The sequence below is a fragment of the Rhipicephalus sanguineus genome, chromosome 9 (assembly GCF_013339695.2).
Source record: "Rhipicephalus sanguineus isolate Rsan-2018 chromosome 9, BIME_Rsan_1.4, whole genome shotgun sequence".
NCBI lineage: Eukaryota > Metazoa > Arthropoda > Arachnida > Ixodida > Ixodidae > Rhipicephalus > Rhipicephalus sanguineus.
The window spans coordinates 11,033,431-11,061,345 of NC_051184.2; the positions used below are offsets into that span (position 1 = coordinate 11,033,431).

The 27,915-nt window shown below is 45.7% G+C and overlaps 1 protein-coding gene across 1 annotated transcript; it reads right to left on the reverse strand.

The window, feature by feature from the left end:
* Positions 1 to 1,369: 1,369 nt before the first annotated feature.
* LOC119404590 (uncharacterized) lies at positions 1,370 to 27,550 on the reverse strand. The gene is made up of 5 exons (XM_037671139.2): positions 27,212 to 27,550; positions 16,528 to 16,995; positions 16,048 to 16,474; positions 15,702 to 15,988; positions 1,370 to 5,686 (listed from the first exon to the last, which is right to left on the reverse strand). Exons 1-5 carry the CDS (start codon positions 27,270 to 27,272, stop codon positions 5,400 to 5,402), a joined length of 1,530 nt encoding a protein of 509 aa, XP_037527067.1. The 5' UTR covers positions 27,273 to 27,550; the 3' UTR covers positions 1,370 to 5,399.
* Positions 27,551 to 27,915: the final 365 nt, after the last annotated feature.

Below are 27,915 nucleotides of genomic sequence, written 5' to 3' on the forward strand. Positions count from 1 at the left end.
TGGAAAGGTGCATTCACGGTATAGCACACCTCCGCTGCAGTGAAACCACCTTTACAGGGGGGTTACACGCGGTTTATATATGTCTATTCGTTCATTTCGAATACTTCGAAATTTCCTAGAATTTAAATTCGTTTCGAAGCGAATTCGAATACTGTAATATTCGTTCGAATGTTCGAAGTACTGGAATATTCGCACATTCCTAGTTTTTACAGATTAAGTTAGAACACGCGCTTAGCTTTCATTCTGGGGAATTTAAAAAAAATCGAAGGGGGGCTTTGTTTTTTAAAACTGGTTTTCAAAATACCATTGCATTTTCAGAGACATGCCCTTACATAAGCATTGATGGTTTGACATTATACTCGACAATTATATACGGCACAATTGTTAAGCTAATGAGTGCGAATATTCTGGAAAATTTTGAAAATACTGCCTGTCATACCAGCATAGCAAAAAAATCTGAAATTAAGGCATTATTGGACAGTGTGCCATATTTGCGATATTTTTTTCTTAAAATAAGAGCTCCAATACTGCAAGCTAAAAACATTTTGTAAACGCATACTATTCATAATATGCCAAGAAAAATTTTTAGCTCGACAGGTACAATAGTTTTTTTGCAGGACCTCGTCAAAATTCAATTTTCGCGTAATTCGCAAAAAGTGGTTGTGGCTCAGTGGAGACATCCGAATTTTTTAGACAAAGGCAAAATATTTTTTCGTGGTTTACGTTGTCCTGGGGAATCGGACAGCAAAATATATTTTTTCCAGCTAAATTAACCCTTTCGCGACCGAAAGAAAAGAAGAACGTGTCAAAATTATCGAAACAAATTTTTTCTCTCACTTTGTAGAGTTTTTTTTCTGAATAAAATGGTAACATTCTTTCCATTCAATGGGTTCTTTTATTTCACTAATCGTGTAAAAAAGATAACTCATAGGTGGCTTCACCGCATGGTGTTACAATGAAAAACTGCAATAAAATGAAAGCCGTCACACAAATGGCCCAACATGGACAAGTGTGGCTATCTAGCGTCAAGAAATGCAAGTATGAAGAGTATAGTCTTCATTGGTTCCCTGCGGGACCAATTTTTGTTGATGACAAGTGCAGTCATCATCGGTCATTTTGTTAGAAGATCTCATGATGACTATACTCATCAATGGTCACGAAAGGGGTTAAAGGGGGTCATCGGACATGCACCAATGTTCTTATCAGAACACACACTGTAGTTTATAACTTGAACCTCTGCTATTCAAATGATCACTGCTAGAACAATGTCTCACATACATTTCTGTTTCTTAACAAAGTATTAAAACACTGCTGAAACGACCATACATGCTGCTGACATTGTTGGCCCAAAGTCAGTGAGAACACATGGTTGATCATTTCATAAAGTTTAATGTCCCCAAGCAACAGCTGGGCTCCACACTAATCTTCACCACCTGACATTCTCTAAGTGAAAAACAAGTACACGAAGGATTTCTGCATTGTGCTCCCATTGCTTACAGGCCTGTAACATTGTGCTTGGCAGCAGAGAACTGCAACTGGTGCTCACTCACCCAGGCCCATCTGACAAGCAGAGATGGCTAAGTATGGTTTCGCTGTCAGCAAAGCGAGTCTCGCCAGGTTTGGGCTTTGCAGACAAGCAAGTGCAGCACGTAGATTGCTCAGTGCTCTGAAAAGTATAACACAGCTATGTGGCACAGAAACTGCAGAAAATTTAAACACAAGTAAAGCTGCTATGGGGGCTAGTTGGCAAGACCATGACTGTTCGTGCTGCTAGAAACTGATGCAAGGCGCTTTGTATGGCCCTGCTTGTACTTGTCCTTACATCGCCTGGTAGCGCGAACCGTTATGAAGCTAAACAGAAGACTGCACACCCTTTTCTTCAAGGAAGCCATACATCAAGAGAGTTTAGGGCACAGAGTAAGGCAAAATTAAAAAGAAAAAACTTTTTTTTTTTCCTTTGCAATTTGGGAAGGGTGTCCTTTTTTGCATATTTTCCACATTCATACTTTTCCCAACTATTTTTGTGGCTGAAAACCAGTTTTTTCAAAAACAAGTAATGAGTGAACATGCACCCTAAGACAAGCCCCTCGTATGCACTCCATGCTTACGGTCCATTATTCTAAAAAAAAAAAACTTTGTGTACGACAGTTAAAGTGCTTGTCTAGAGTCAGCTGTGTATAGGAAATTGTCGGGTAACTTCTATGGCAGTCCAAAGACACTGTGCACCTTTTAATTCGCACGTAATCTTCGGAGCGCATCTGTTTGAACACTTTCAGCTCCTAGCTTCTTTACACCTTGTGTCTGTCATGCCCGTCAATATGTTCGGATGCTGAAGGTAAAGAAGGTCTTCAGCAAGTGTAAATTTCGAGACAACCAATACAGTTCTCCTTTAAATGTGAATAAATGCCGGTGACGTACTGCGGTACTGAACGCTGAACCAGCAAGCTCTTCATCGTTGAACCTCTCAGCCTTTTCAGTGTCCTTCAAGGTGAATCGCGTGCAGGGTGACAACGGGTATGCTTTAATGGACATAAATATTATTTGTGATGCAATTAGACTGAACTGCGTGTGCAAACAGTGTGGTGCAAGTGCTGAGCTAATGGGAATTGCGTCGCAGAGTTCTTGCAGTCTTTGTTTATGCTTCAGAGTTAAGGATTGCGACATTGGATGTTGTTCTTTCGTTTAATGATGGCAGTATCGCACGAGTCAAAATTCTGAAATAATTAGGATTGAAGCCTGGTCAATATACAGTCAATCTGCTTGAAAATATTCACCACAATCAATGATACATTGCAGATAGAGCTGCAGGAGAGCTCACAAAAGAAGCAAGGCAAGCAAGACGAGAGGCTCCAAAGAGAAAAATTAACTTTGGCAATGATTACCAAGCTTGTAGCTACTAAATAAAATAGTTTAATGGCGTTTGTGGCCAAGTATGTTTGCTTTTCAGCTGTTTTCTAACTTCAAACTCAATTACCTCAAAACCATGTTTTTTATTACTTAGGTACTATTATTTCCTACGTATTCTCAGATAACCAGTTTATTTTTTGTTGTATTCTGCATAAATGCACACAATTACTGAAGCAGAATTGAAATGATATACTTTACAGTTTCTGTGTTCCAGATTTTCAAAGATGCAAATTAACTCAATATTTAGGTCCTAGTGGTAAAAAATTCCCTAAAATCCTAATATTAGTCAGATTTAAATAAATCTGCTTCAGTTAAAAGAGCTGTAAATTCGGAAGAAAATTATATATGTGTTATGTGGATATCCCTTTTAGTCACTGAGAAAACGGTACCACAAAATGGTCAAAAATGCATGGGACATATAGGGCTTACCCTGCGCCCTTAAAGTTAGACACACATGCCCCAAACAAAAAGCACTGTTTTCAACGTAACTGACCATGGTCCAATATGGAGTGTGCAGTGGTGCCACAACATAATCATTACTTCTGAGGTATAACATGCCATAACTATGATATGATTATGAGGCACACCACGGTGGTGAAACCCTGGAATAATTTGGACCACATGTGGTTCTTTTACAAGCACTTACATAAAAGTATGCAGGTTTCTGGTGACAGCAACTCTTGCCTCATTGTATCACGATAACAGGACAGTAGGATTTCTTCTAATGCCTTGAAACATTCGAAAAAATTTCAGAAAAATGCTCCCTAGACAGTGCCTCACAACTCTGCAATACAGATCAGTAAAAGACTATTAGCCGATCAGTGGCAGAAAGATAAACAGAATAGCATGAAAACTAAAGTTACTCTATTATAAAACGCAGAAAGTAAAGCTACAAAATTATAGGTTCTTTCTTTTCTCCTTAACACAGGCAGGCAAAGTAGTAGGCAAAATTAACGATAGAGCCTGGTGGCTCACAGATCAAAGCCCCTTACTAAGGGGATGCTCATAGCCTCCATCCATAAATTCATAGACAAAAAAATTCACAGTGGGGTCTGGTGAGGTGCCTTTTAAAGGGTTACTGACACCTTTTCTTGAAGGCGAGTTTACTCTGCCATACAAATCTCCTGTATGCAGAGACGGCTCGGAGCAAGTGTGAAGCTCAGCAAATGCCGATAAGATATTTCAGTTTGATATTAAAGTCAATTTTTCCATGGCGCACCTACTGACATCGACACTAGCTTGACGTCAGGCTACAATACAAATTCTGGTGACTTCACGCAGCAGTCTGGCTAGTTGTGATGACGTTAGGTACCAAAACTTCCAAGATGGCCACTTGTGCATCATCAAAACTTCCAAAATGGCCGCTTGTGCGTCGCCAACGTAGCCACGGTGCGGAGCAGCCGTAAAAACGTCACTATATATTGTGTGAGCACGTGACGAGAAGCTCATACTGTGTTGTGACGTCAGGGTACAATAGGAACCGAAACTAGCTTTTAAAAACATACTGTAATTACTTTTTCAGGGCGCTTTCGCATTTAGCACTACCTTTTCTAGGCTCTTGAGGGCTTGACCTTTCATTTGACACAAAAAAATTACAACTGAAAATATTCGTGTCAGTACCCCTTTAAGATCTGGTCACAAATTACAGGGTTTACAGAGAGTGCTTACACTTAGTCCAAGTGTCCACAGGTGTCTTCCCTACCAATTCAGTAAATTTTTACCCATTGAAGGCGATTCTTTCCAAGGAGTGAAAGGAAAGGCAACAAGGCACCATGTCTGATGTACAGCAATGAACATGCACATTTTAGGAGCAAGCCCTAATGGTCTCATGCCTATGACGATATGATGACTGGTAAGTCTCCTACTGAGGTTTTACCACACCTACTGTTCCATGAGTTATTGATAAGCTTTCAAGTTACACCTCTACCTAACACTTGCATATGGCAAAGAATGTCTGTACAAGAGCATGCACCTACATGCTGAAAACATGTTTAGAAAGTAAATGCTGCATAGCAATAATTTGAGCAAAGAACTGACCCCTGCAGCAGCCAACTGAAGCAGTCATCTATGGGCACACTTTTGAAGCCGCTTCGCACTTTATTTTTCACCTAATTAAAATCGCCAGACATGTACATCGGCCAAAGAACATGAGGACTTGGTGCATTAACATATCATTTGCGCAACTGCTGTTCCTGCTCAACCATACAGCATGCACAGGTCCTTTACAAATGAAGTGCCCCCTTGTCAGCAGTTTGCTCGAGTACTGTCACTGCACCATTCCATGGTGCTCGGTCTGTAGGCAGGCTGGAAGATGGCACAATGGTTTGCACGTGAACAATGAATTCCACCGAAAGCCCAAACAGAGGCCTCCGCTTAGATGTGCATCTAGAGTCTTCTTCCTCCAACGAACACAGCCCAGCTTTTGGTCACAGTGCAAGAAGACACAAGGCCAGCACCAACACTGTCGTGCAGTTTCCTGTCCACCACAGCACCTAGGAAAGCCTCTGGACTGCAAGCGGCAACATCAAAAGCACTAACATTGGTAACAGGGGCCACTGGCCAGCAGCTGCACTAGTCTCTTGAGAGTCACAGCTGTCGGTGCGTGTCAGCTCAAAGGACAACCATGGCCAGGGCAGCCCCGGGACGCATGCAGGGGGGCTCTCAGCAAACTGCACACGCTGTGCCAACACAGCAATGCAGTAGTGCCGCTGGCTAGACACTGCACTTGCTACCAGCAGGCGTGTGCCGTTCTCCTCCCAGCTGCCATGGCACCTAAATCCTGCAGGTCAACAACAGCAAAACTGCTTTCACCATGGGCTCAAAAAGTGGTTTTTATTTACATCTGCCGAGGTTGTACACTGGGTGCTGTTCTTAGTGCATAAAAATAGCATGTAGCTTCATATTTATGTTCCTCACATAGATTAAATTTTAATGAACAGTTTTTCATGCATTTCTCACTGACAAATTCATTTATTTACTTATTCAGCAGCGTCAGTCAGCCTTCTGCCAAGGGTAAGCATGCAAAGAATAAAATACAAAACAAATGCATAACTAACTGAACAAGGACACCAGAAGAACACACACAACACAGGCACTACACTTAGTGCCAGTGCTTTGTGTCTTTTTTGTGTTTCTTGTTCAACCAGTGATATATTTCTACGATAATGTAGTACTAACAAGCCCAAATTTCAACCACGCCATTCTAGCATATGCAGTAAAACCTCGGTGATACGATCATGGCTCGTACGAATTTCGGGGTGATACGAATTTTTCTGTGGTCCCGGCCAAGGCCCATTGGCCTTCAATGTATTGGAGTGCGGTTGTTGCGAACCGATTTTCACCCGCGACGTTTGATACGAACGTACGCTAGTGCACAGGTACGAACAGGTGCTGCTCATGCTGTCGCGGAAGACGCGGCCGTCGCGCGCGGGCGCGGACATGCGCGCTGAGCCTCCGAGATTGTGCGCCCTAATCAGGGAGGTCGTTATGCGCCTTCGCGTTTAGATTACAGATGACGTCGCGGTTTTTTTTTTTTTTACGCGTTGACGCGTGCTGCTGTGCTCGAGGCAGCAGCGTCTTTGTACGGCGTCAACACGTGCCTGCCACGTCGATGCAAGCCATGTCCTCGCAATCGAACGTTCTACGAAACAAGACTGAAACTTGGGCTGCGGGTCCATCATGAAGTCCCATGACAGGTGGACCAAGACCCCAAGAGATGAAGCGGGTGGTCTTGGCGAATGAGCAACGCCCGCAGGCAAATTCTCCAATTTGCACGGGAGACTCCCAAATTTCGAGCAAACCTCCCGATTATGTGAGTACGGCCATAAATCTCTCGAAAAGCGCCCCCAACACCACCGCGATAAGAAAATAACAACAAGAAGCGACAGCGATTTCAAGATTTTCTGGTCTTAATTTATAGAGTACAAAGCGCTTCTTACGTTACTTTTGCCGCAGTGCTGTGGTGTCATGCAGAAACGCGTAGAAGGATTAAGAAGGGCTACTAGCGGTCAAGGGTCACAACACATCTTGTTCATTAATTACACATGCGCGCACGCCCCATATATTGATGAGTACAAGTATGATTGTTGACGTCTAAAAACTTTACTGGCAATCATTCAGAGCTGTTGATGACGTAGCTGCGGCCCTCAGAAACACTAAATCAAAACGTATGACAACTTTCTTTTGTCGCATACTAATTTTCTATGTTTCTTGGTGATACGAATTTCGGATGATACGAATATTTTTGGTAACCCCGCGAGATTTGTATCACCGAGGTTTTACTGTACTGATCTAAAAAATGTAAGTCATACTTTACCAGCTCTTTTCCCAGAGCCCAATGAACAGAACACATGCTATGCAAGAGAACTCTAGCATAGAATAACTCGCATCTTCCAGGGTGTCATTTACAATCATGCAGCATGCAACATGAGAAAAAATGCGGCAGATCCTGCACACTGTGATAATCGATGTAAGGCAAAGCAGTCAGTCAAGAGGTACATACACCACATTGTTTGTCTTTGAGGCAAATCAAGGCATTCATGCCACGAGCGCACCATGAGCGTGACATCTAAATCATGCAGTACATGACATGCATCTCACGATTTTTCATGTTACCAACTGTAATTTATGTTTGTTCTACAGTCATGCCACGCCATACCAATTTGAGTATATATTCATTAAAAAAAACGGCCGTGAGTGCCCCCGGACCGTATTGTGTAAATCATGCTGTACATGACATACATGCCAAGATTTGTGTCTCACGACCTGTCACTTATCTTCAACATACACTCTTGCTATGCCATACCAATTTTGGTACACAGTCGAACCCACTTATAGCAATTCCACATATAACAATCTATCGGTTATAACGACCATATTTGGGTGCACTTACGATTTTCCTATGCTAACCATTGAAGCTGCGTCCACATATAGCGAACATTTTTCAAAGCCTCCTACTTTTACAACGAACACTTCAGACACGGTCACGGTAAAAATAAGGCGCATACGAAGCGAAAAAAAGTTAAAACATTCCTTCTAAAGCGTGACAGGGGCGCGCGCTCGCGTGTGCCCCGCTCCGGTTTACTCGCGACTAAGATATCCCAGATCGGCGAGCACCGCACGCAGATTTCGGACGCTGCGAGCGAGGTCGCTCACTTTCCAGGCGTTTCTTATCAGTGGCAGAATGGCAATGAGGAAAAAAAAAAATAGTAGGCAGCATAAAGCCTTGCGGTCAGCTTTTGCACGGTAACCTTTCCTGACGCCGTTTTCTACAGCTACGATCGCCTACAGTGAACCAAACAATGCCTTGGAACGCAAGAAGGCATAAATGCAAGAAGTGATAACCGCGATAACTTTCCATCGCAAAAAGGTTCACTGCGTCCCTAAACTCGTCGACGCCACAATGTGCCGCAAAAGGTCGTCCGCCTTTTCGGTAACGGCAGAGACCGGTCGATCGGTGATTACGACTTCCGCGTGATTGCGAGGATAAGCATCACAAAAGAGCGAAGGCGAGGTGGCAGCCGTCGATGAACGTGCCATTATGACTTACAGCCGACAACCTTATCACAGTCATCTGTAGGTATCTGCTCGGCTGCGCGTGTGGCGTACGCCGTACACTGCGGATTGACGGCTGTACGAGCGTGCCATGCTGCCGTTCGCAAGTTCGCCGCCGCCACGTCGTGCGAGACCGCTTTAAAGTGCACTTTGTAGGAACGAAAGTAGCTCGCTGTTGTTAAGCGGCGTGGGCACCGAGAAACGTCGATGCACTGACAGCGAGCGTATACTGCGTGCTTGACTAGGTGACAACTCAAGTGCGCCGCGCATCGTCGTGCACGGCCGCGAGAGCATCGCGGAGACGTCGAGTGCGCGTTGCTTGCAAAATGCTTGTTTTCCCCGCGTTGAACGAAGAGACTAGTCGCCACACCTGTGCACGGTCCGGAGTGAAGCAAGCACGAAGAACGTACAAACGCGCGCATACGGCATACAGCAAGCGGCCCGGCAGTGATTCTGCAAGCAGAGCAGGCGACGGGCTGCACGCAACTATCCAGGGATGATCGGCTCCACGACGCAGTACCGCGCTTCGGTGAAATGATGTCAGCTCATTGCAAAGGTGGTTAATTCACTCGTGAGCACGCAGCGGGCGTCGCTTCACGACGCGAAAAGGCTTAGCTTGTCACCGAAGGGGTTGTTAGCACTTTAATAAAAGTGCACAAAGGAAAAAAAAAAAAAAACGGCTTGGCCGCAAAACGCACGTTTTTAAGGGCGAGTCCATATACAACGAACTACTGATATAACGACCACTTTTCGCGACACTTTCGAGTTCGTTATAAACGGGTTCAACTGTATATCAAATTAATGAAATGGCTGCAAGTGCATCATGAGTGTCGCACGTAAATCATACTGCACATGACATGCATATAGAGGTTTTCAAGTTACGACCTGTCATTTATGTTCGGTGTATACTCATGTTGCACCATACCAATTTTGATACATATCACGTTAACAAAATGGACACGAGAGCACCATGAGCGTGGCATGTAAATCAAGCCGTACATGACATGCATGTCACTATTTTCATTTTACCAACTGTTTATGTTTGCCATAGAGTCATGTGTCATTTGTCTGTATGACGAACATATTTTCACTACATAACAATTTCGGTATATATATAAAATTAACGAAACAGACGTAAGACCACGAAGGCCATGGCATGTAAATTATGCTGCACATGACATGCATAACGATTTAAATGTGAACATATTCGACAGAGATCTGTATGGCTGGGTGAAAATTCATATGAAAAAATATAATAAACTCTCCAGCCAAAGGTGTTAGAGTTACAATTTAACAACTATAAACTGACCAGACGTTTCGGGACCAATTCGGTCCCTTCCTCAGGGGTGACTGTTTGGCCGGCTCTGAAGCTAGCGAGTTTTTTTGGTGGTGTCCCCCTCTCCATCGTCCTTCTTTTCGCCATTCTTGTTGCTGCGGTGTTTTTTCCACTGGTTTCGTAAACCGTGCACGTACACACTCGGTAAGGTTCCAGTTGAGCGGTTAACATTTCCAGGTGTTGTTTGGATATGCCAGGACTCTAAGAACTCTTTTTAAGAACTGTCTTTTTGTGTGGCTGCCTTCCATGTCAATGACCCGGGCGTCGTCAAAATTGATGCGATGGTCCATCTTTTCGCTGTGCTCTGCGAGAGCGTTTCGCGCAGCGTTGAAGCTACGCACGTCGTTTCGATGTTGCCGTATCCTATCGGGGAAGTTTTTAAATGCGGAGCATTTCTTAGTCGCACCTGTGGCGTCGGCGGCGCCGTCCACACCCCCATTGCGCATGCTCGGCTCGTCTCGTGCCGGCAGCAAGCCTCTCCTCTCCCTCCCTCCCTCCTCTCCCTCGAACGTGGGTGGTGTGTATATAAGCAGTGGAGCGCGCGTTCGGAATTCAGTGAAGGGTGTCTTTACTTGGCTTTCGCTTGACTTGACGCTTTGCTTGACTCGAGTAGATGCGATGGAAGCAACAGTACCTTCAATCAGCGTCCCACCACTCATTGAAGGCAACGTTACCCCACCCTCACCGTCCTCGGCGTCAACAACAGCAAGCAACGCAAAAGACAAGGCTGCGAAGAGACGAGCATGTGACGCTGAACGCAAGCATTTGAAGCAACCTGCGGACCTGGAACTTCGTGCACGCTCGAGCCGTTCAAGTCGTACTTGGTGTGCGCATCGCGTAACAATTAAGCATTCCCAAACCATACCCAATTACGCAAGATTCACGCGATACCCCCACCACTCTGCGACGCATTTACTCGAGTTCCCCCCGTGGGAAGATGTGGGCGACATTTTGTCTCACCGATGTAAGTGGCGTCAAAGTCCATGCATGGAACCTCGTAGACTAACCCTTTCTAAATCTTTCTTTTGGCAACCGGTCTTTTGGCCGTGGCAAGAGTCGCCTGATTGTTGAAAAGGGTTTATGCGCCACCTGGATGCCCTCCTTCCCCAGCACCCTGGACAGTTGCTCGCTGATTCCCGGAACGTATGGGACTGAGACGTGGCAGGAACGTTTGGGGGAGGCTTCATTGTTAGTGTCGCCCTTTGCAGCAGATTGCAGGTGGGGGGCGCTTTCCCGGCCGTCACATCGCTGGCGTACTCGGCGAATAAAGCTCTTCAGGTACCCATTGTCCAGAAGGTCGGTGGTGATCGCTTTTTCTTCGATCTGTATTTCTTTGGAGCTGCAGATGGCCCCTGCGCGATTCAGGAGTGTGTTGACCACTGATGTTTTGTGGGCGGTCAGGTGGTTAGAACTGAACTGCAGATATAGTTCGGTGTGGGTAGGTTTTCCCGCCGTTTGCCATTTCACTAGCACATCCAGAAAAGGAAGAACACTGTTCTTTTCACGTTCCACGGTGAATTGAATTGCTGGTTCCATCGAATTTAGGTGTGCCAGGAAACTGTCGATGTTAGACTCTGTGTTCACGTAAAAGGCATCATCCACATATCTCAAAAATATTTTTGGTGGTTCAGCGAACGTGTCCAAAGCTTGTGTTTCGATGTGTTCCATCGTCAAGTTTGCAGCTGTGGCTGAAATGGCAGCTCCCATGGCGGTTCCACTTGTTTGTTGTTAGAATTCACCTCCGACCGAAAAATATGTTGCATTGAGGCAGAACTCCATCAGACGGCACAGTTCGTCCGTGCTGAGGTTCGTCCTTTTGCTGAGGTTCTCATCCCTCTATAGGGCGGCTTGGGCAGCTGAGACCGCGTGCCTATGCGTGCGTGATGACGCCATAGGAGCGACCACCGACATGGGACGCGGCCCTGTGTCGTATATAACAATAAAAGCGAAACCAAAGCTGCTGGAAACTGACTGAAAAGGCCACCTCCACACTTTATACATGCGGCGGACCTTCTGAAATAATTTTTGGTAGAATAAATCTGCCTCATCTCCAAACAACAGCTCTCCAGTGAATAGTTGGCATAAATTTCAGGCAATTATTACTGCTCAACACTGTCAGATTGCGAAGCTGACCCACATAATTTGATATTTCACTTGCAAAAGATATTTTGCTTACAGAACTTTGATGTTACTCAAGCATAACCACGAGTGGCACGCATTTCTCTGAAGTTCATCAGCCAAGCGCATTTTCCCAACAACATATGCACATTGGTTTGCACAAAGGCCTGTCAAAAATCACTATCTTGCCAAAACGGGCAAATTCAAACTGATTCTGAAAGTGCAGTGGCTGGACTTACCAGTAAGAGGTGCTAGATGCACGAGAAGCAAATTCAGCATGCCAAAATCGACGATTCAAAGCATCGATCACCGGTGATCAATTTGAATAGGCGTGGTAACAAAAGATAAAGGGACCGATAACCAGTTGTTATGGTACCTGTTTTCTTTAGTGCAATTGAAAGATTACCTATCAGAGTGTCTAATCACGGAATGGGAATGTGGAAAAGGCAGTGAAGCATTTATAATCAAGTTCTTCGATCTGTGGTGACTATGAAATCGTATAGTGCACAGAACACGTGCTGTAAACAGTGTGTGGTGAGCACAAGAGCGGGTTGTATTAGTGCCTGGCGGTTGAAGCGCAAACGGCTGAACAACGTACGAAGCAGACGTATGATATGCCGGCACGTCATGGTGGGCGTCGAAGAATCCATGCCGTGGCATCATCCAGGCCTCCCACTGGGCGGCGCCACCCCAACTTCTCATGGCTAATACCGGATCACCGGACAATTGTACAGCAGCAACAGCACTGCCAGCGACATTTTTTGTGACTCATCACGTATATGTAGAGAACATAAATCTGCAATGACTTCTCACATTCTACTTTTCCGCTGACATACTAACGTGCAATCTTTTAACAATTTCTCTTCTATGAGAGTCAAGATTTTAACATCTTTAAAATGTCTCCTATGAAAGAACACGTGGAGCCCAGAAATGTTTCAGACGTATTGTACGGCTACACAAAGTGTCACGGGACGCAGCCGCATTATGCACAATTGGCCCTTATAGCTTTCATTACATGGTGATCAGTGACAAAAAAAAATTATGTAGGCCTAAAAATGGAAAGCAAACATATCAAAGTAAAATAAAGAGGCAGTTCCATGTTAAACAATCACAGTAAATAAGTATATAACCCCGATACAGGTGGCACCATTAATAGCTATGACAATTAAGCATAAGTATCGTCAAGTTACCTCTTAAGGTAAAGCCAACTGAAAATTTAGTACCTGTAAAAAGTAGCCTAAAACTACTCGTAGGTGCATTCATGAGAAAAATGAAGGATTTGGTATAACATATTGCTTCTCGAATCCCCTTCCTAACATCTTTAAGATGGCTCCTAATAATTTCCATTATTATATATGCATACCTGCCTAGTTTGGAGAAACGGAATCCGGGAGATCTACTCAACAGGGCGGGGGGTATGAAGTATGCCGACCGCGGGGGGGGGTACCGCGATAGCAATTATATGGACACTGTCAGCGGAATTTTGCGGTCGCCGCTGATCTGTACAGAGTCCAAACCGATAACATCGCTTACGCATCGTCTGTTTCACGTGCAAGTAAATGCGCACTAGCGCTAGGGACGAACGCGGTTGAAGAAAAGATGAAACGACCCGGCCGTCACCGTCACGTGAAGGGCACATGCGATAACATCGCTCCGCGTGCGAGGCTTGTCGTCGCTTGCTTACCAGTTATTTCGTTGGGCAAGGGACGGGCGCCGTTGAGACGGGGACGGTCGCAAGCGCTGGCGAACACGCTATCTCGTCAGACATCGGTAACGGCTACCCTTTTAAGTGCTGGGGTCTCCACTTAAAGCAGTAGTGACACAAAATTTTGAAGGCGAGATAACTTGTGGGATAGATTTGTGTGTAAACAAACGCATCATCTACGAAATATTAACGGCTGATATAACCTATAACACAATTAGGATCATTTTTTAAATTGCGTGTAGCGCATCTGTATGCGAAACGTCCCACCTTGCGTCACCGTGACGCACGGGGCGCGATGCACTGGACGCGCGGGGCAAAACTGGATTTCCGGGAGATTTTCCTATGACCCGTACAACCGGGAGAAACGTTCAAAATCCGGGAGTCTCCTGGGTAATCCGGGAGACTTGGCAGGTATGTATATGTGATGAAGGAGACACGGCTTAGGAGGTTAATATGGCTCCAGCCAAGTTTAAGAGAGCCCGACGTTTCGGGACCGATTCGGTCCCTTCCTCAGGGGTTGACTGGTTCGGTCATGGAAGCTTCTCCCCGACTTGTTCCGGTTGGGTCATGGAAGCTTCTCCCCGACACGGCGTCAGTCGAAATACCAGTTTAATCCTCCATCTTCCTTCTCTTCGTATCCCACATTCACCCGTGAACTGCCACATATAAAAGATTTCACTAGTTACTAAGTACAGTAGACTCTCAGTAAATGGAAATCTGTTAAACGGAACTGCTGCTTAAATGGAACAACTGAATCTGATATGATTGGTTTCATACATGAATTCTGCACCCCTGTTCATCTCTCAGTAAATGTAACTCCTGTTAAATGGAACACGTTTTCCTGGTCCCTTTAGGTTCCGTTTAACGAGAGTCTACTGTAGTAAGCAGAATTTTTGTTACTGTATACTTCAGTCATGCCCAGATTATTATGTATTTGTCCTTAACACTGCCTTGACATAAGGGGATTGTAAATATGTAAACAGTAGCAGAAATTATGCAGTCAATGTACGTATAAAGCGGAGAGGTTATTTTGGTAGAACATTACAAAATATATATTTGATAAAGAGACCGGAAAAAAATACAGATACTTAGGTACTGTACCGGATGCAAAAGAAGGATAGCTAAAAAAGCACTTGTGCTAACAATCAGTTTATGATTTTAATATCTCTCTGAATAAATATAGAAGGAAGAAAATGATAAGGTCCACGAATATATCTTCTATTAGGTAAATGCTTGTTTTATTGGATCTAGCATCAGCCGCAGTGGTGCTATGGTCGTTAAAAATCTTATTTGCATGAAGTCAATCTCACTGCATCTAAGTCAAACTTACATCCATGAGGTCCTTCAAATCGCTGATGTGTGAAACACGAGATGCAAAGCAACCCCATTCTTGTATTCTTCAGACTTCGTAATGAAGTGCTACGAAAGAGAAACCTTGATAACAACAATATAACAGCATCATAATTTGTGCGATAGGCACCAGAGGCATTGGAGTATGTGGCACAGGACAACGGCTATGAGCAAGTGTCATGGCAATGTCATAACCAAAAAGAAAAATAAAAGCGAGAAAACAAAAGGACAGCTGGGCGCAGATGTTAGTGCGCCTGTTTTTGTCGAGACTGTGCGAACGCCTCCACGTGACTCTGCTCCACCAATAGGGACGAGCAGACCTCACCACCTGCCCTCGCTGGAGGACTCTGGCAGAAATATAAAGGAATATCACAGTCTTTAGTTTTGTTTAGGTGGCTTAGTGGCAGCAGTATCAGCTTGAGAAATTGAGTTCAGCCAACGTTTATTGTCTCTCACAGTGGTGTCACGATTGCAACAGTATCTTAAGGTACACGGTACATTATTTCATGTATCGGAACTAGAGATACTGATACACGTCTAGAGAGACGTATCGCGAGACGGATAAAGGTTGCCCAGAGAGTATTCTCGATACTGCCCAGCGTTGGCAGAATTGGCGCAGCAGCAGTATCACTGTATGCCATGAAACTGAAAATGAATAAGACGCAACAGGTACTGTTTTTCTTAACGAATGTATCTCTTGTGCTGATCTTTTATGATTGCAAAAGAACTCACGGTGGATGTCAGAGCCACATCCCAGCAGCAGTTGCAGCTGTTCCTGATGGTCGCGACAGTCCCAGCTAAGCACAGAGTTGCCACCACAGCCACGCAGCAGCAGGCCTGCTGTGGCCCCTCCTTGAGGTAGCAGGAAGAGACGTCCCAGGATGGGTCCACAGCTGCCTCCTGCCTGCTGCTGCTGCACCAACGTAAGCGGCCGTGATGGCTGCTCACAGTCGCCCAGCCGCAGCTCCACTATGTGCGGTGTCCTCCTCAGGAGCCCCAGGCAGCGCCGCTGGCTGGCACTGCACAGGGAACACCTGCTCAGTCAAGATGGCCAAGACACATGCACAGTGCCACCCACCACTGATGCACGGCCTGGACCTTGAAGCGTGCTTCAGCTGGCTCACTCAGAGCTGGCAGTGGCTCAAGACAGCGCAGCCGTGTGGCACCCATGAGCAGCACATCGGCTGCCAGCACCTTCAGAGGTGCACCAGCCTCCCCGAGTGGCTGCCAAGCACCTTGTGAGAACCAGTCTGGCCAGCTGCACTCACGACCCGTCAGCATCGGAGGTGGCCACAGACGCAATGTGCGTGATCCCTCGGTGGCACCACTCAGGGCATCACACGTCGCATCCCCCGACTGAGCAAGTTGCCAGCCACCGTCGGCCTGCTCGTAAGCAAAGCAACGCAATCGATCGGCATCTGTCTTGGCTGCTGCATGCACCAGTCGGCCAACCAGGTAGCGCACCGAGCCCTCCTTCCAAGAAGCCAGGCACGTCAGCTGCTCCTCTGCATTAGACAGCCAGCAGTCTAGCGAAGCCCAAAGCAGCAAAACAACTCACCTCTACTTTCGGAGCCCAGAACGCTGGCACAGGCCTGGAAGCGTAGCAGCAGCCGGCTGGGCTCAGTGCAAGACTCCAGGTTCGAGGGGGGATTGGCACAGTCACCGCCACCCTGGTTGTAGCTGAAGAGCAGGGGGCCCTGCATGGGGCACTCCTGCTCACTGCCGTTGAGTCGAAAGAGCGAGTACAGGCTGGCATCACCTGCAAACTCAGCACACACGGCTGCGTGCGATGTCTGGTGTGAGCAAGCTGTCTCTTTGTACTGCAGCACATTTGTGTGCTTAGCACTGATGCCCAAGCAGCGCACACAGCCAGTCTCGGACAGCAAAAACTTGCTTTCGCGGCCCTCCAGACAGCGGCCCCGCGTGGATATGTGGGTGCGGTTGATGCGCACAGGTTCCCGTGCTCCTTGCAGGAACCACTCACCCCACCAGGCCACTGGAAAGTCGCAGCCATCTCCTCGGCACACTGTAATTGGTGAATATCTCTTAATGTATACCGTGGAGAATGAGGGGAGCTTTGTTTACACCCTGTGTATGTTCTAATGCTTTCACAAATATGCAAAATAGTTACTGCACTGAAAGGAGTATCAAAACATAGGTACACACAATTGCTTATACTTAATATAGACCCATTAGATACACTCAAACCTCGTTATAACAAAGACACACCTGCCACGAAAATAACTTCGTTATATCCGAAAATTCCTTATAAATATTTATTTTTAACACTGTATCTATGACAAGACTATTCTTCATTTACTTTGTTATAACCGATCATTCGTTATATCCATGTTCGTTATATGGAGGTTAGAGTGAATATGGAGGCCTCTGCACAAATCGTTACAGGGTGTTGCTCCTGAAAGAACGTCATTTTTGACCTTTTCCAATAACATGCATGCATTCAGTTTTCCAGCTATTTTCACAGCCTTCATCCTCAGCATCAAATCAAATCTTTATTTCCACCGTGTATTTTACAGATGGAGGACAATGGAAAAAAAAGCTGTCTATAGGCGGCTTGACTAGTCCACAGCCTATAATGTATGGCGTGTGGCCAACAGCAAAGAAAAACAGTCAATTGACAAGTGAAAACATAGTATTAGTGCAGAATAAAAGTAATACACAACAGCCTGAAAAAATGCATAGAAAAAAAAAATACAATGCCAGAATAAACGAAATTAATTTTCTTCTACAAACATCTATCTAAGTTTTGCATCTTCAGCTATTTCACATCATCCTACAACAGCGTCTCTCCACTGATCGGCTATGGACTGTATGCTGCATACATACCCTAATTAATCCAAGACTGGCAAAATTAGCTTGCCAAACAGCTGTTAGTGATTTGAAGTTCTTTAAAAAGTGTAGCACAATTTTCTTTAAAATCAAAGTACCAAATGCATTTAATTATGGCCCCTCAGGGTAATTGATATTGTGAGGATTGAGGCGCCATCCTGTTCATATTTGCCAGCTCAACATCCGTGAAGTGCTGCTCCCAGTGGCAACATGATGGTTATGGCTATCCTGCTGGAGCTACTTCTGCACACATAACTGTCCGTCCTCTTGATGGCATATCACATCCTACAATTTTGTCATGGAAGCTCTCTGGAATGACTGGGGGGGTTGTTTCGGAATAGCAGATGCCAAAAAGAGATGACATGCGCTCGCCGTCATCTTAGTGAGAACTCGACGAATTGCGATACAGGCACTTGGGGACTACATCTTCGCTAGTCATTACGCTTGGCATTATCTTCTAAAGGTTGTTCCACCTTGCGAGAAGGTGCGATTACGAGTGGCAGCGAACATTTGAAGCTGATATTTATTGCTTTTCTTATTTTATGTGTCCCATGAAGCTTCCGTGAACAACACGGCGGACTGTTGCCTGCTGACTGCGTTGTGCACATGTCTGAAAGTTATGTACACATTCGTACGCACATGTGGAGGCGCCTTTCGAGTTTACTTTTTGTAGTTTACAGTGTTGTGTCTGTTTTCTGCGCAGTTAGCGAAGACTATTGTGATGGAACTAGCTATTTCGCTTGGTCATATATGTTTGCGTGTGTGACCCCTTTTGGAACTTATCCATTCCAACCAGGTCTTCGATGTTAGAATACACTGATGGCATAAAAATGACTGTTTTTTGCGTGACACTGGTTGGTCGTGGACGGCATGCGAGCTTACTTCGGTCTATACGCCAGTATGCATTGTACGACGCGTTGACGTGAAAAAACGGAGAATAATTCAGAAATGTAAACATCCTTTTGCTGTTTATCTCATCTTCGGTTTTGTCTTTTTTCACCTCCTAGTAATTCTACCATGCAGTATCTATGATTATTACCAACTAGCTCAGACAAAAGCTGTGCTACATCAGATTTTCGGAAGTGCCATCTAGGACTGGAAGAGAGGCCCAGGCATCGATCATCAGCCAAAACGACTTCAATTCGCGTAATACAGAAGTTTATTTTAGCTATAACATGCAGTCATGGTGCCGATACCGCCACATGTCTCAAGTTAAGACAGAACGCAAACTGACCAATGCGTTTGTGCGACGTAGTATGCGATAGTCGCAAGCAGGTATATGCTCGAGCTCTCTTGGGGGCATGATCACTTTCGTGAGATTTCGCACCGTGTTGTGCAGTGTTTGTTACATGTACTGCACAGAGGTGAGCTTGTTAAACCGTTAACGGCGCGGCAGCTCACCCTGCATACTTCTCGAGGCGCCATGTGCCTGCTGGCCGTTTTGTGGACGGGGCGAGTTGTGCGTGACCTTGCGAACATACGCGATTGTATCCCAAATACGCATACTTGAGAATATCCCTTCAACTCTTCAGCAAACCTAGCCACATATTTCCAAGTGGGCAATGCAGACAAAACCAATGCGCATGCGGAGCAAGGTTTCGTTTGCTGCCACGGCGGTAGCGTTTGTTTGCATTTACGCTGGATGTCCCAGCGTTCAATTTTGCAATCATCGGGCAGCTTCGGGTTGTCTCAGGATTCCCACACACGTGACCACGATGTTTCCTGTCCCGACCAGAACTAGCTGGCTGATCCTCTGGCTGCCAGCGAACTGCCAGAAGTCTAAAAATCAAAGATCCCCACTGGTACATGACATGATTGGCCTACCAATGATAGCCCCAAGAATGTCAGTTGTGAGGGACCTCTGCTTTTGCTGCCATGACTTGTCATTCTTGCACTTGATAGACTAGTCAGCATAGGACTCAAGTGGTCTTGCAGTGAGCAGCAGAATTGAAAATTGAGCTTGTTGGTGTATACTGAATCTTATTGGGAGATCTGCTAAACAAGTGGCAAGAAAAGACAACACATGGGCGCAGACAAACAACCTGATTTTGGCAGAAGAAACACTGTCATGAGTCACAGGTGGGTCACGAGTGCAGAATGAGAAGACAATGAGATGAGGAAGATGGCTGAACTGGAGGAAAGAAATAGAAATAAGCAATGGATTACATAGAGAAGCAGTTCAGTAAAAGGGAAACATTCTAAGAAACGTAAGCACAGAGCTCAAGAGGCTTGAGGTACAAGAGCCGATACTGCTGACATGTGCCAGGAGCAGGGAAGGCTCATCTAGAGTGGTGTTCTGGGGACGTGAACAAGAGCCACGAGGACCCCGACTGGAAAAGAACCAACCTGGACATGACCAAGAGCAGCTTCAGGTCATGAGCCCTGGATACAGGGCCGTGGCATCATTCCATGTACCCACCTGGTCTAGCCCACGCTATGCCTAGGGCCATGGAAGCAACCACTTCGCAAAGTCATTCAAAGGACCAACCTGCATTTTGCATTCTATGCATTTCGCGTGCAATGGAATACCAAGAGTGAACTGCACATACACATGCCTTTCCGGAGTTAACTGTAAATGCAGGACAGTGTAATGCATTTCTCCATTCCACCTAAGTTGCTGGCATTGGTGTATTCACATGAGGGACTATGCTTTCCTTTCATTTAGATTTGCGTCATGAGGCATTGACAGCACTGTTTTTGGGACAATGTGGCAGTTTCCGAGAGCTGTACTCCAATTGTTGGTGCTATAGACCTTATGCAAAATCTGCTGCCACTTAGTGGCCGCCGCGTGCATTCCCGCCATGTTGAAGATTAAGAGTGTTTCGCATGTGCACTCCCGAAGCGTACGTAGAGGAAAGGCAATCCAGCATATTTTCGTGTGTCGTGTTGCTCAGATTAACGAAATCGGGATGCTGAAAAAAGGTTTGCAGGAAACTAACCTCCATGTTATTATACAGATTTCCTTTAAAGGCCAACTCCGGCGATTTTTCAAGGTCCATGGATCTCAATAAAATTCGCTGGGTACGTTCCTTTTCACGTTCCCGTTATTCATGCCAAATTGCAAGCTGGAGACATACGCAGATTCACTGCAAATGAATTTTATTGATTGCCCCGACTCTCCCCACCTCGCTTCCCAGAATTATAGGCAACATTGTGTGAGTGATGTCATTTTTGTTAAAGCGGAAGTGACGGAACCAAGGGGCCCCTAGAGCGTCTGCTATCCGCAAGGCAACAATCGCGTGTGTTTGGCGAGCGCTTCGTTGGCTGGGCGTGTGAATTCCAGTTCCTTGAGGTAATGCGTGCGATGGGTGGCAAGTGGTGTCGCGTTGTGGGCTGCACACGATTCCCTGTTGGCAGTCATGAAACACTCGCACCTAACGATTACCCTGTGTCTCTATATTAGAGTGTTTTAGCTAGCAATGCCGGTTTACCGCAAGGAAAGTACGGTAATACCGTACCGGCTAAAGAATGCACATGCGTGAACATCACCGAACGCTTTCCGTAACATATACAGGGTGCACCGTGACCGGGTTTATCGGTATATGGTGAGCTGCGTATCGTGCAAAACAACGTAACCTAATCTAGTAACATTGGCGCGAAAGGTGGCTCATAGTTGGCTTATAATAAGTTCCTTCGGCCGTACCAACGCGATGTTGAACGCCGCTATTGCCAAACTTATGGACTCTTCCCATAGCAATATTAAGAAGCTTTAGTTAGTCCGCGAACTTCTCAGTGATAGCATTTTACCCGATCACGGCCTCACAAACTTGAGCTGCCTGGACAGGTGGTGCCATCTGGCAGTGGAATGCGCAACCAGGCAAGCAAAGAGCTAAACAGGTGTGTTCCACTTCATCGAAGAGGAATGGCCATTATAGTTGGCCTCCAAATGTGTCGGAATCGCAGCTGTCATTTTCCGTCAGCTCAGCTTGTGCACGTGACACGGTCAGTCACACACAAGATTTCCCACGGAGTCACCTTTCAACTGAGCGTCAGCTCTTCGCCGCTTTCGCAGCTTTTATACTATGCGCTGGCGGGACCAGTATGCCTTGCATGATTTCTGGTTTTGTCCCCACTTATACGTCACACGCGAAGACAGTATGTTTGGTTGGGTTTCTGTGTTGCGCTTTTTTGCTTATTTAAAATTATTCTCCAATTTGCCGAGTATTTCTGCTATCGGGCCCGTGACAGGAGCGTCTCAGGAACATAAAAGTACCATTACTTTGACATGGCCAAAAAATCGCCGCAGTTGGCCTTTAAGAGAAATGACAGATCGCGCCGTTGCTGTGACTCCTGCTTACGACTAACGCCGTGTTTACGTTCGCTGTTCTTAATAGATGTGGTATGTGACAGCATCGGCGCTCATCAGAGAACACCGTTTCGTGTCATGCCGGAAGGAGACAGTTTTCGCGCAGTGTGCTTGCAGGCACAGACTAACTGGCTTCATGTACGAGTTTCAAAGCTGCATCACGGCTACTCGCGCTGCCTGCACTGCTGTTGACAACATTAGTTTGTTTATTACATTGCAATAACAATTGCATGTTAGACAGGTAGCTCGTGCGCGTCATCGATTCTCAGCGAACGGAGCGATTGTACTGGAGCGTGTAGCTTGTAGTTTGTTTTCGATTGTGGAGTTTAATCATGTAGCGTATGGAGGGATGCTTTGCACGCGTATTGCTTCACTACACGTATTTTTCAAGCATTTCATGTGCTATCGCTGCCAAATTCAGAGGGGTGGCCCGGATGTCCTGATGACCGAGCCCCCCTCTCCATTTTTTAAAATTTACAGCCCAAGAAGAGCACATATAAATAAGGTTCTCCCAAAAGCTGATCCCCCTTCGGAAAAATCCTGTATCCGCCCCTGTCGCTATGAAATATTAACAGATTCTTCAAGTGCATGGCAGTTTTCGTATGAAACCGGAAAAAATGCTGTTCCGGCAAATGTGTTACATTCGACCGTGGGTGTGCTAACGTTGGTTACGTCCTGAGGTGGTTTTGCAGGTGTTCAGCTGGCGACAGAAAACTACCTTGCTGGAACGGGTTGAAATTGTAAGGTGCCAGTGGGCCCCAAAAGCGACGATGTGAGCGCAAATATTCTTGGCATATCGCGTTATTTACGAGCACATGTTAGAAGAATATGGGCTGAGAGGATGGAGGAGGCCTACTTGAAGTAGGTCCTCCCCCCACCCTCTGTCCCATTGCCCCCTTCCCGTTAACCAGGGAAAAATAAAGTTTGCATTCATTCAATAAAATACCAGCTAATTAGCGTCTACTTATTAGAGCAACTAACGCTTTTCATGTTCACTTTTCACGTGCGTGAAACACGAAATTTTTTTACATTTTAATCGTGCGGTAATTCAATACATAACATATGTAGGCTACTACAGCAGTGAAATATTTTTTCTTTCAAAAATAAGAAAAGAGGGCAACGTTTTGTTTGCACAGTACATCAGGTCGGCGTAGGCAATCCCCCATGAAATACGCTTTGAAACAGGTCAACAGCACTTTCTTACCGTCATCGCTGTGCCTAGCCGTGTCATGCGCTGAAGCCTCCTCCCAACCATCCTACACTACACGCATGATATTCAGATAGCTGACAACGCTTCCTTCACTACACTGAAAACACACAAAATTTATAACCTAGCGCAAAGCTTCATTTTCAATGACAACAGGCTTACTGTGACTCGGCGACAAACTTGTACCTTCTCGATGTGAGGCAGTTCTTTACAAATAATAAATAGAAAATGCTGGTAACGTGTACAGTCCCTTACACACTCGTCACAATTTTATGCCCTGATTGATTACTATCAAAGCAGATACAAGCAAGAAGTTATAGCAGCGCCAGCAATACAATTCGGATGCAAGCCTCCAACATGGCGCCGAATTGGTAGCTTCGTCAAACCTCCGACATATTGCAACAATTTTGCATACGGTCTATAGGCTTAGCAAGAGTGGCTGCATTGGCTGGACATGGCCTCAAAGCTGCTCTGGCAGCACATGTGGCAGGTGCTTCCGTAATCTCAAGGACAAGGATTACGGGTTTCCTTGTTTCTATTCTCTACAGCTGAGGCCACTTGATGTCGGCATTTTGTTGTAAGCTAGTTCAAATGATAAAGCAAGGTAAATGGTTAACATACGCAAAAGAAACATGGATTGGCATTGCGTTTGTGGCAGTAAATGCCAGCTTATTATTTTCTACTTTGTGCATACTCAGATGCAGCTAGTAACAGCTACGCACGCATATTAAGGCTCATTTTGGTCGTGAGCATGTTGAAGCTTGTTTGATATCTTTCCTCACATAATAGCGTATACAGTAATTCGATGAGCCATTGCATATATTAGGGGCGAGGCCCACCACTGGGAAGGTGACACCATTCTCGTCGTGATGTGGTATAAAGAATCATGTGGACATAGTGGTCGCATTGGCTGTTTTCGAAGCACCAAAGCAAGCTGAAAATGAAAGACTAAAGTGCCGCCCATGCCGAAGTTCTGATTAAGTGGTGAAGTTTTCCTGCTTCAGGAGTCACCATGTGTGCTTTGCAACTGAACAATACGACTGCCTTTGAAGGCATCTTGTATTGGTAGGCCACTGTTCGGTGCTGCAGTGCTGGCAACAGAGCACAGTGTCAGCCTTCACACATGTCTGCAGGGTAAGGAGCTGTGTGAAGCTGGGACTGCAAAACTTAGAACCAGCAAACAGCCGTCTGCTACAACTGGTGTGCGCAGCCAACACTTCTGTGAGGATTTCTGCTACGGGGATGTTCAGTGTGGAGCAGAAAGCACACACTGAGACGCTCGCCTGTGCACACTGCCCAGATAATGATGCCTATTTCTCGCAAGCTGGCCCATATTCAATTCAATGTCTATTTCCTAGACAAGTCAAGAGGGAGGCGAGCGCTAAAGGCATATGTGCCTGACAAAGGTCCCCTCCCCCACATACACTTCGGTTGTACTCATTGAGATTGCTGGTAGCTGCCTTGTGCACCCTGGCGCCCAACCTCATGGGTTCCATCTCGTAATATTAGGTTCGCCCACTCTGGAATTCAAGTTGGCCAACCCGAACCGCACGGGTTTTCTGTGAAGCCATATGTATTCCTATCAGAAAGGTATCATGCCTCTTGTATTACATATATGATTTTGCTGCTGAACTTGCTGAAAGACAAAGGATGTTGCACATTAAAAATTCTAGTCATCAAGCGTTCTTTTTGCCCTGCTTTGCAGCTCTGAAGTGCTGTAATAACTTCTACAGCCCTTCACTGCATGGGATTTCTAGCTCGTGCAAGTCCTTGTTTACGGCCAACGTATGGAGAGCATGTCCAGTGAGCGTTGCCACGTTGTCTCCTACACATTGCATGCTACCACATGTTTCACCTCATAGCCTGCTCTGAGGTGTCTGAACATGTTAATACAAGATACTGGCAACTATATTGGAATGGTAAAAAGTATGTTTAAAAAGGTATGGTATAGGCACATGTTTGTCTTAGCACCAAACAATAAATGTTCCGAATTAAGAAAAGGAAGCAGTGGGAAAATGTTCACTGTAACGACCGATAAATCTTCAGTGTGATGCAAATTGAGAAATAATGATACTGAAGGGTCTAAGGAGTTAGGAGAAGGAAAACTGGTGTTTGTGACAGTATGTCACAGGTCACCATAGGTGTCGAAGTCCCTATCATATAAAAGGAAATTACTTTCATGCAGGTTTGATAGCGTACATGCAACAAAGGTTCCTTGTGTACAGCCGGATGCTCATATGCTGGGAACCCACGTGATAGCTGCATTGAGGCTTCTTTATGTTATGCCCAAAATACAAGGAACCACAGCACCCTAAAGCTCATGTACATCTAAGTTTTGCGAGTCTGACAGCCATGGTTTAACATTCCTTCTGGTACAATTTGAATGTGGAGGCTAAGTCTACAAAGATAAGTGGGACAGTAGTAAACAATGTTTATAGAACAAAGCTAATGATTTGCATTCATTGCTCAGCAAGCTACACTTAATGGCTTGCATAGTATTAAACTTTTAGTGCATAAGTAGCACAAGGACCAAGAAGAATGTGCATGTCCCTTCTTGGTCCATGTGTTGCCTCTACACTAAAAATTTATAACCAATAATGGTTGGATACTTTAGCAGAGGCAAAGGAAATTATCGATCACGGGTGCAATTTTTTCATAAGGTGTGCTTCATGTTGTAATAGTTCCATAATCAAAACGGCATCCTGAAGTGGTACAAACACATGTAATTGGTGATTTACAAAGAACATACGGCACAAAAAAAGGCAACATAACCGTGCATTATCACCATCGCACACTGTATAATACTGGTGTTATGCAACGTATGGCTGATCGCGATTAAGCTCGATCCTGATAAAATTGCTCAACAGTGATTGGCTCCTTTCTGCAGCTTGCGTAAAGAAGTCAATCATGATCAAGAATTTCCATCTAGATCAGGCCCAACTGCGATCAAAAGTCACCGTTTGACACTGGTGTAACATGATTTTATCAGTGCTTAGAGCAGTCATTTGCAGTGCCCGTTTCTCCTTGTGTGTGCTGTTTAAAGGAACGAAAAAAAAAAGTAATGAATATGAGGGGCTTTTTTTTTTTGTTCCACACAACCATACGATGCCGATAATGGTGTTAAGGAAAGCATAGGGGGTGTCATTTGATTAAAGCGTTGCCCTTATGCGATAAATGGAAACTGAATGAAACTCGCCACCAGTGGGGATCGAGCCAACAATTTTCGCATTGCCCTCACACATTTGTCTGAGCAATCACCTACCAGCACATGTTCTAGGTGAGAAACACACACACAATTTGTTATGACAGATGTGCACTACATAAATATTGTGCATCATGACTGCCATCATGCAAAAGCTCTCGTAATAAGTTTCTTGTACACGAGATGAAAATATTGGCACAAAGGGGAAACAGCCATTGAAATGCGCATGGAAATTAGTGCAGCGATCATCCAGTACAGGTGTTTAAATGAGGCGGTAGTAGGACCAACAATTATGCAACAGCACGCCTATATTTGATGTTGATTGTTAATTATAAGTCACCCAGAGTCCAGTGCATCAGAAATTAAATCATCTGCAGAGCTTTAGCTTCGGCGTTGTACCGTTTGCGAGTCATTCCTCCCTCGATTAAACATAATGTACAGGTGGCAAATGAGCGGGCTTCAAACTTCCTCATGACGCGAAGTCTTAGAATATACGATTTAAATGCAGTCATAAGAGCAACAAAACAAATTGTTTTGACATAACCTGACAGTAAGTCAAACAGGGTTTGTAAAGTTGGATTCCACTCCTACCGCATCGGGGCCGACATGCTGGCTCCAGACCTCCGGACGTGCACTGCCAAGTAACAAATGACTGCTTGCATGCAAGCGAAACCCACCGGCGTGCACCAGCAGCAATAGCAGCAGGAGGAGCGATGGGGCACACCCGGCTGCAGCCATGCTGCTGCGACCGGTCGATGACGGGGACGTGGGTCGTCAACACCGCCACCGTAGCGCCATGGCTCACCGCCGCCCCGCCGACTGGCCGAACCTTTCCATGAGCTTCTCGACAACCGCGGTAGTGCAGTATCTACAGTGCAGCACGAGCTGCTTGGCTGCATCAATCAGCCGTTCCCCGCCATGGCCGCCACCTTTCGATTGTTGTAGCTTCCTTGTCCAGCGCGAACGGCCCCGCATAGCTCCGCCCCCGAAAACGAGCGCACCGCGGAGCCAGCTGCCGCCGCGGCGCTACAGTGGCTAGAATACTAGAGTGCCTCGATGCGCGCGCCCCCGGAGCGGAGGCGAACGAGCGCATCGAGGCACTCTATAGAATACTAGAAGTGTGATCACCGCCAAGCGGCTGCAATGGGAGGTAGTGACGCCGCCTTGCGATGTTTCCGCTAGGTGGCGCGCGCTGTCGTATACACGTCAGGCTCTCAGGCTGCGCATGTTGTTCAATCGGTTCAATGCTGGAACTCGCCGGTTAGACGTGATTCTTTTGACTGTTTACGCTGTTCTTTCGTGCTACATTTGCTGGTCGGACAGCCTTGTCGTGTTTACGTTATGTCTTTTGCGGAGTGTGTGCCATGAGCAGACGTCAGAG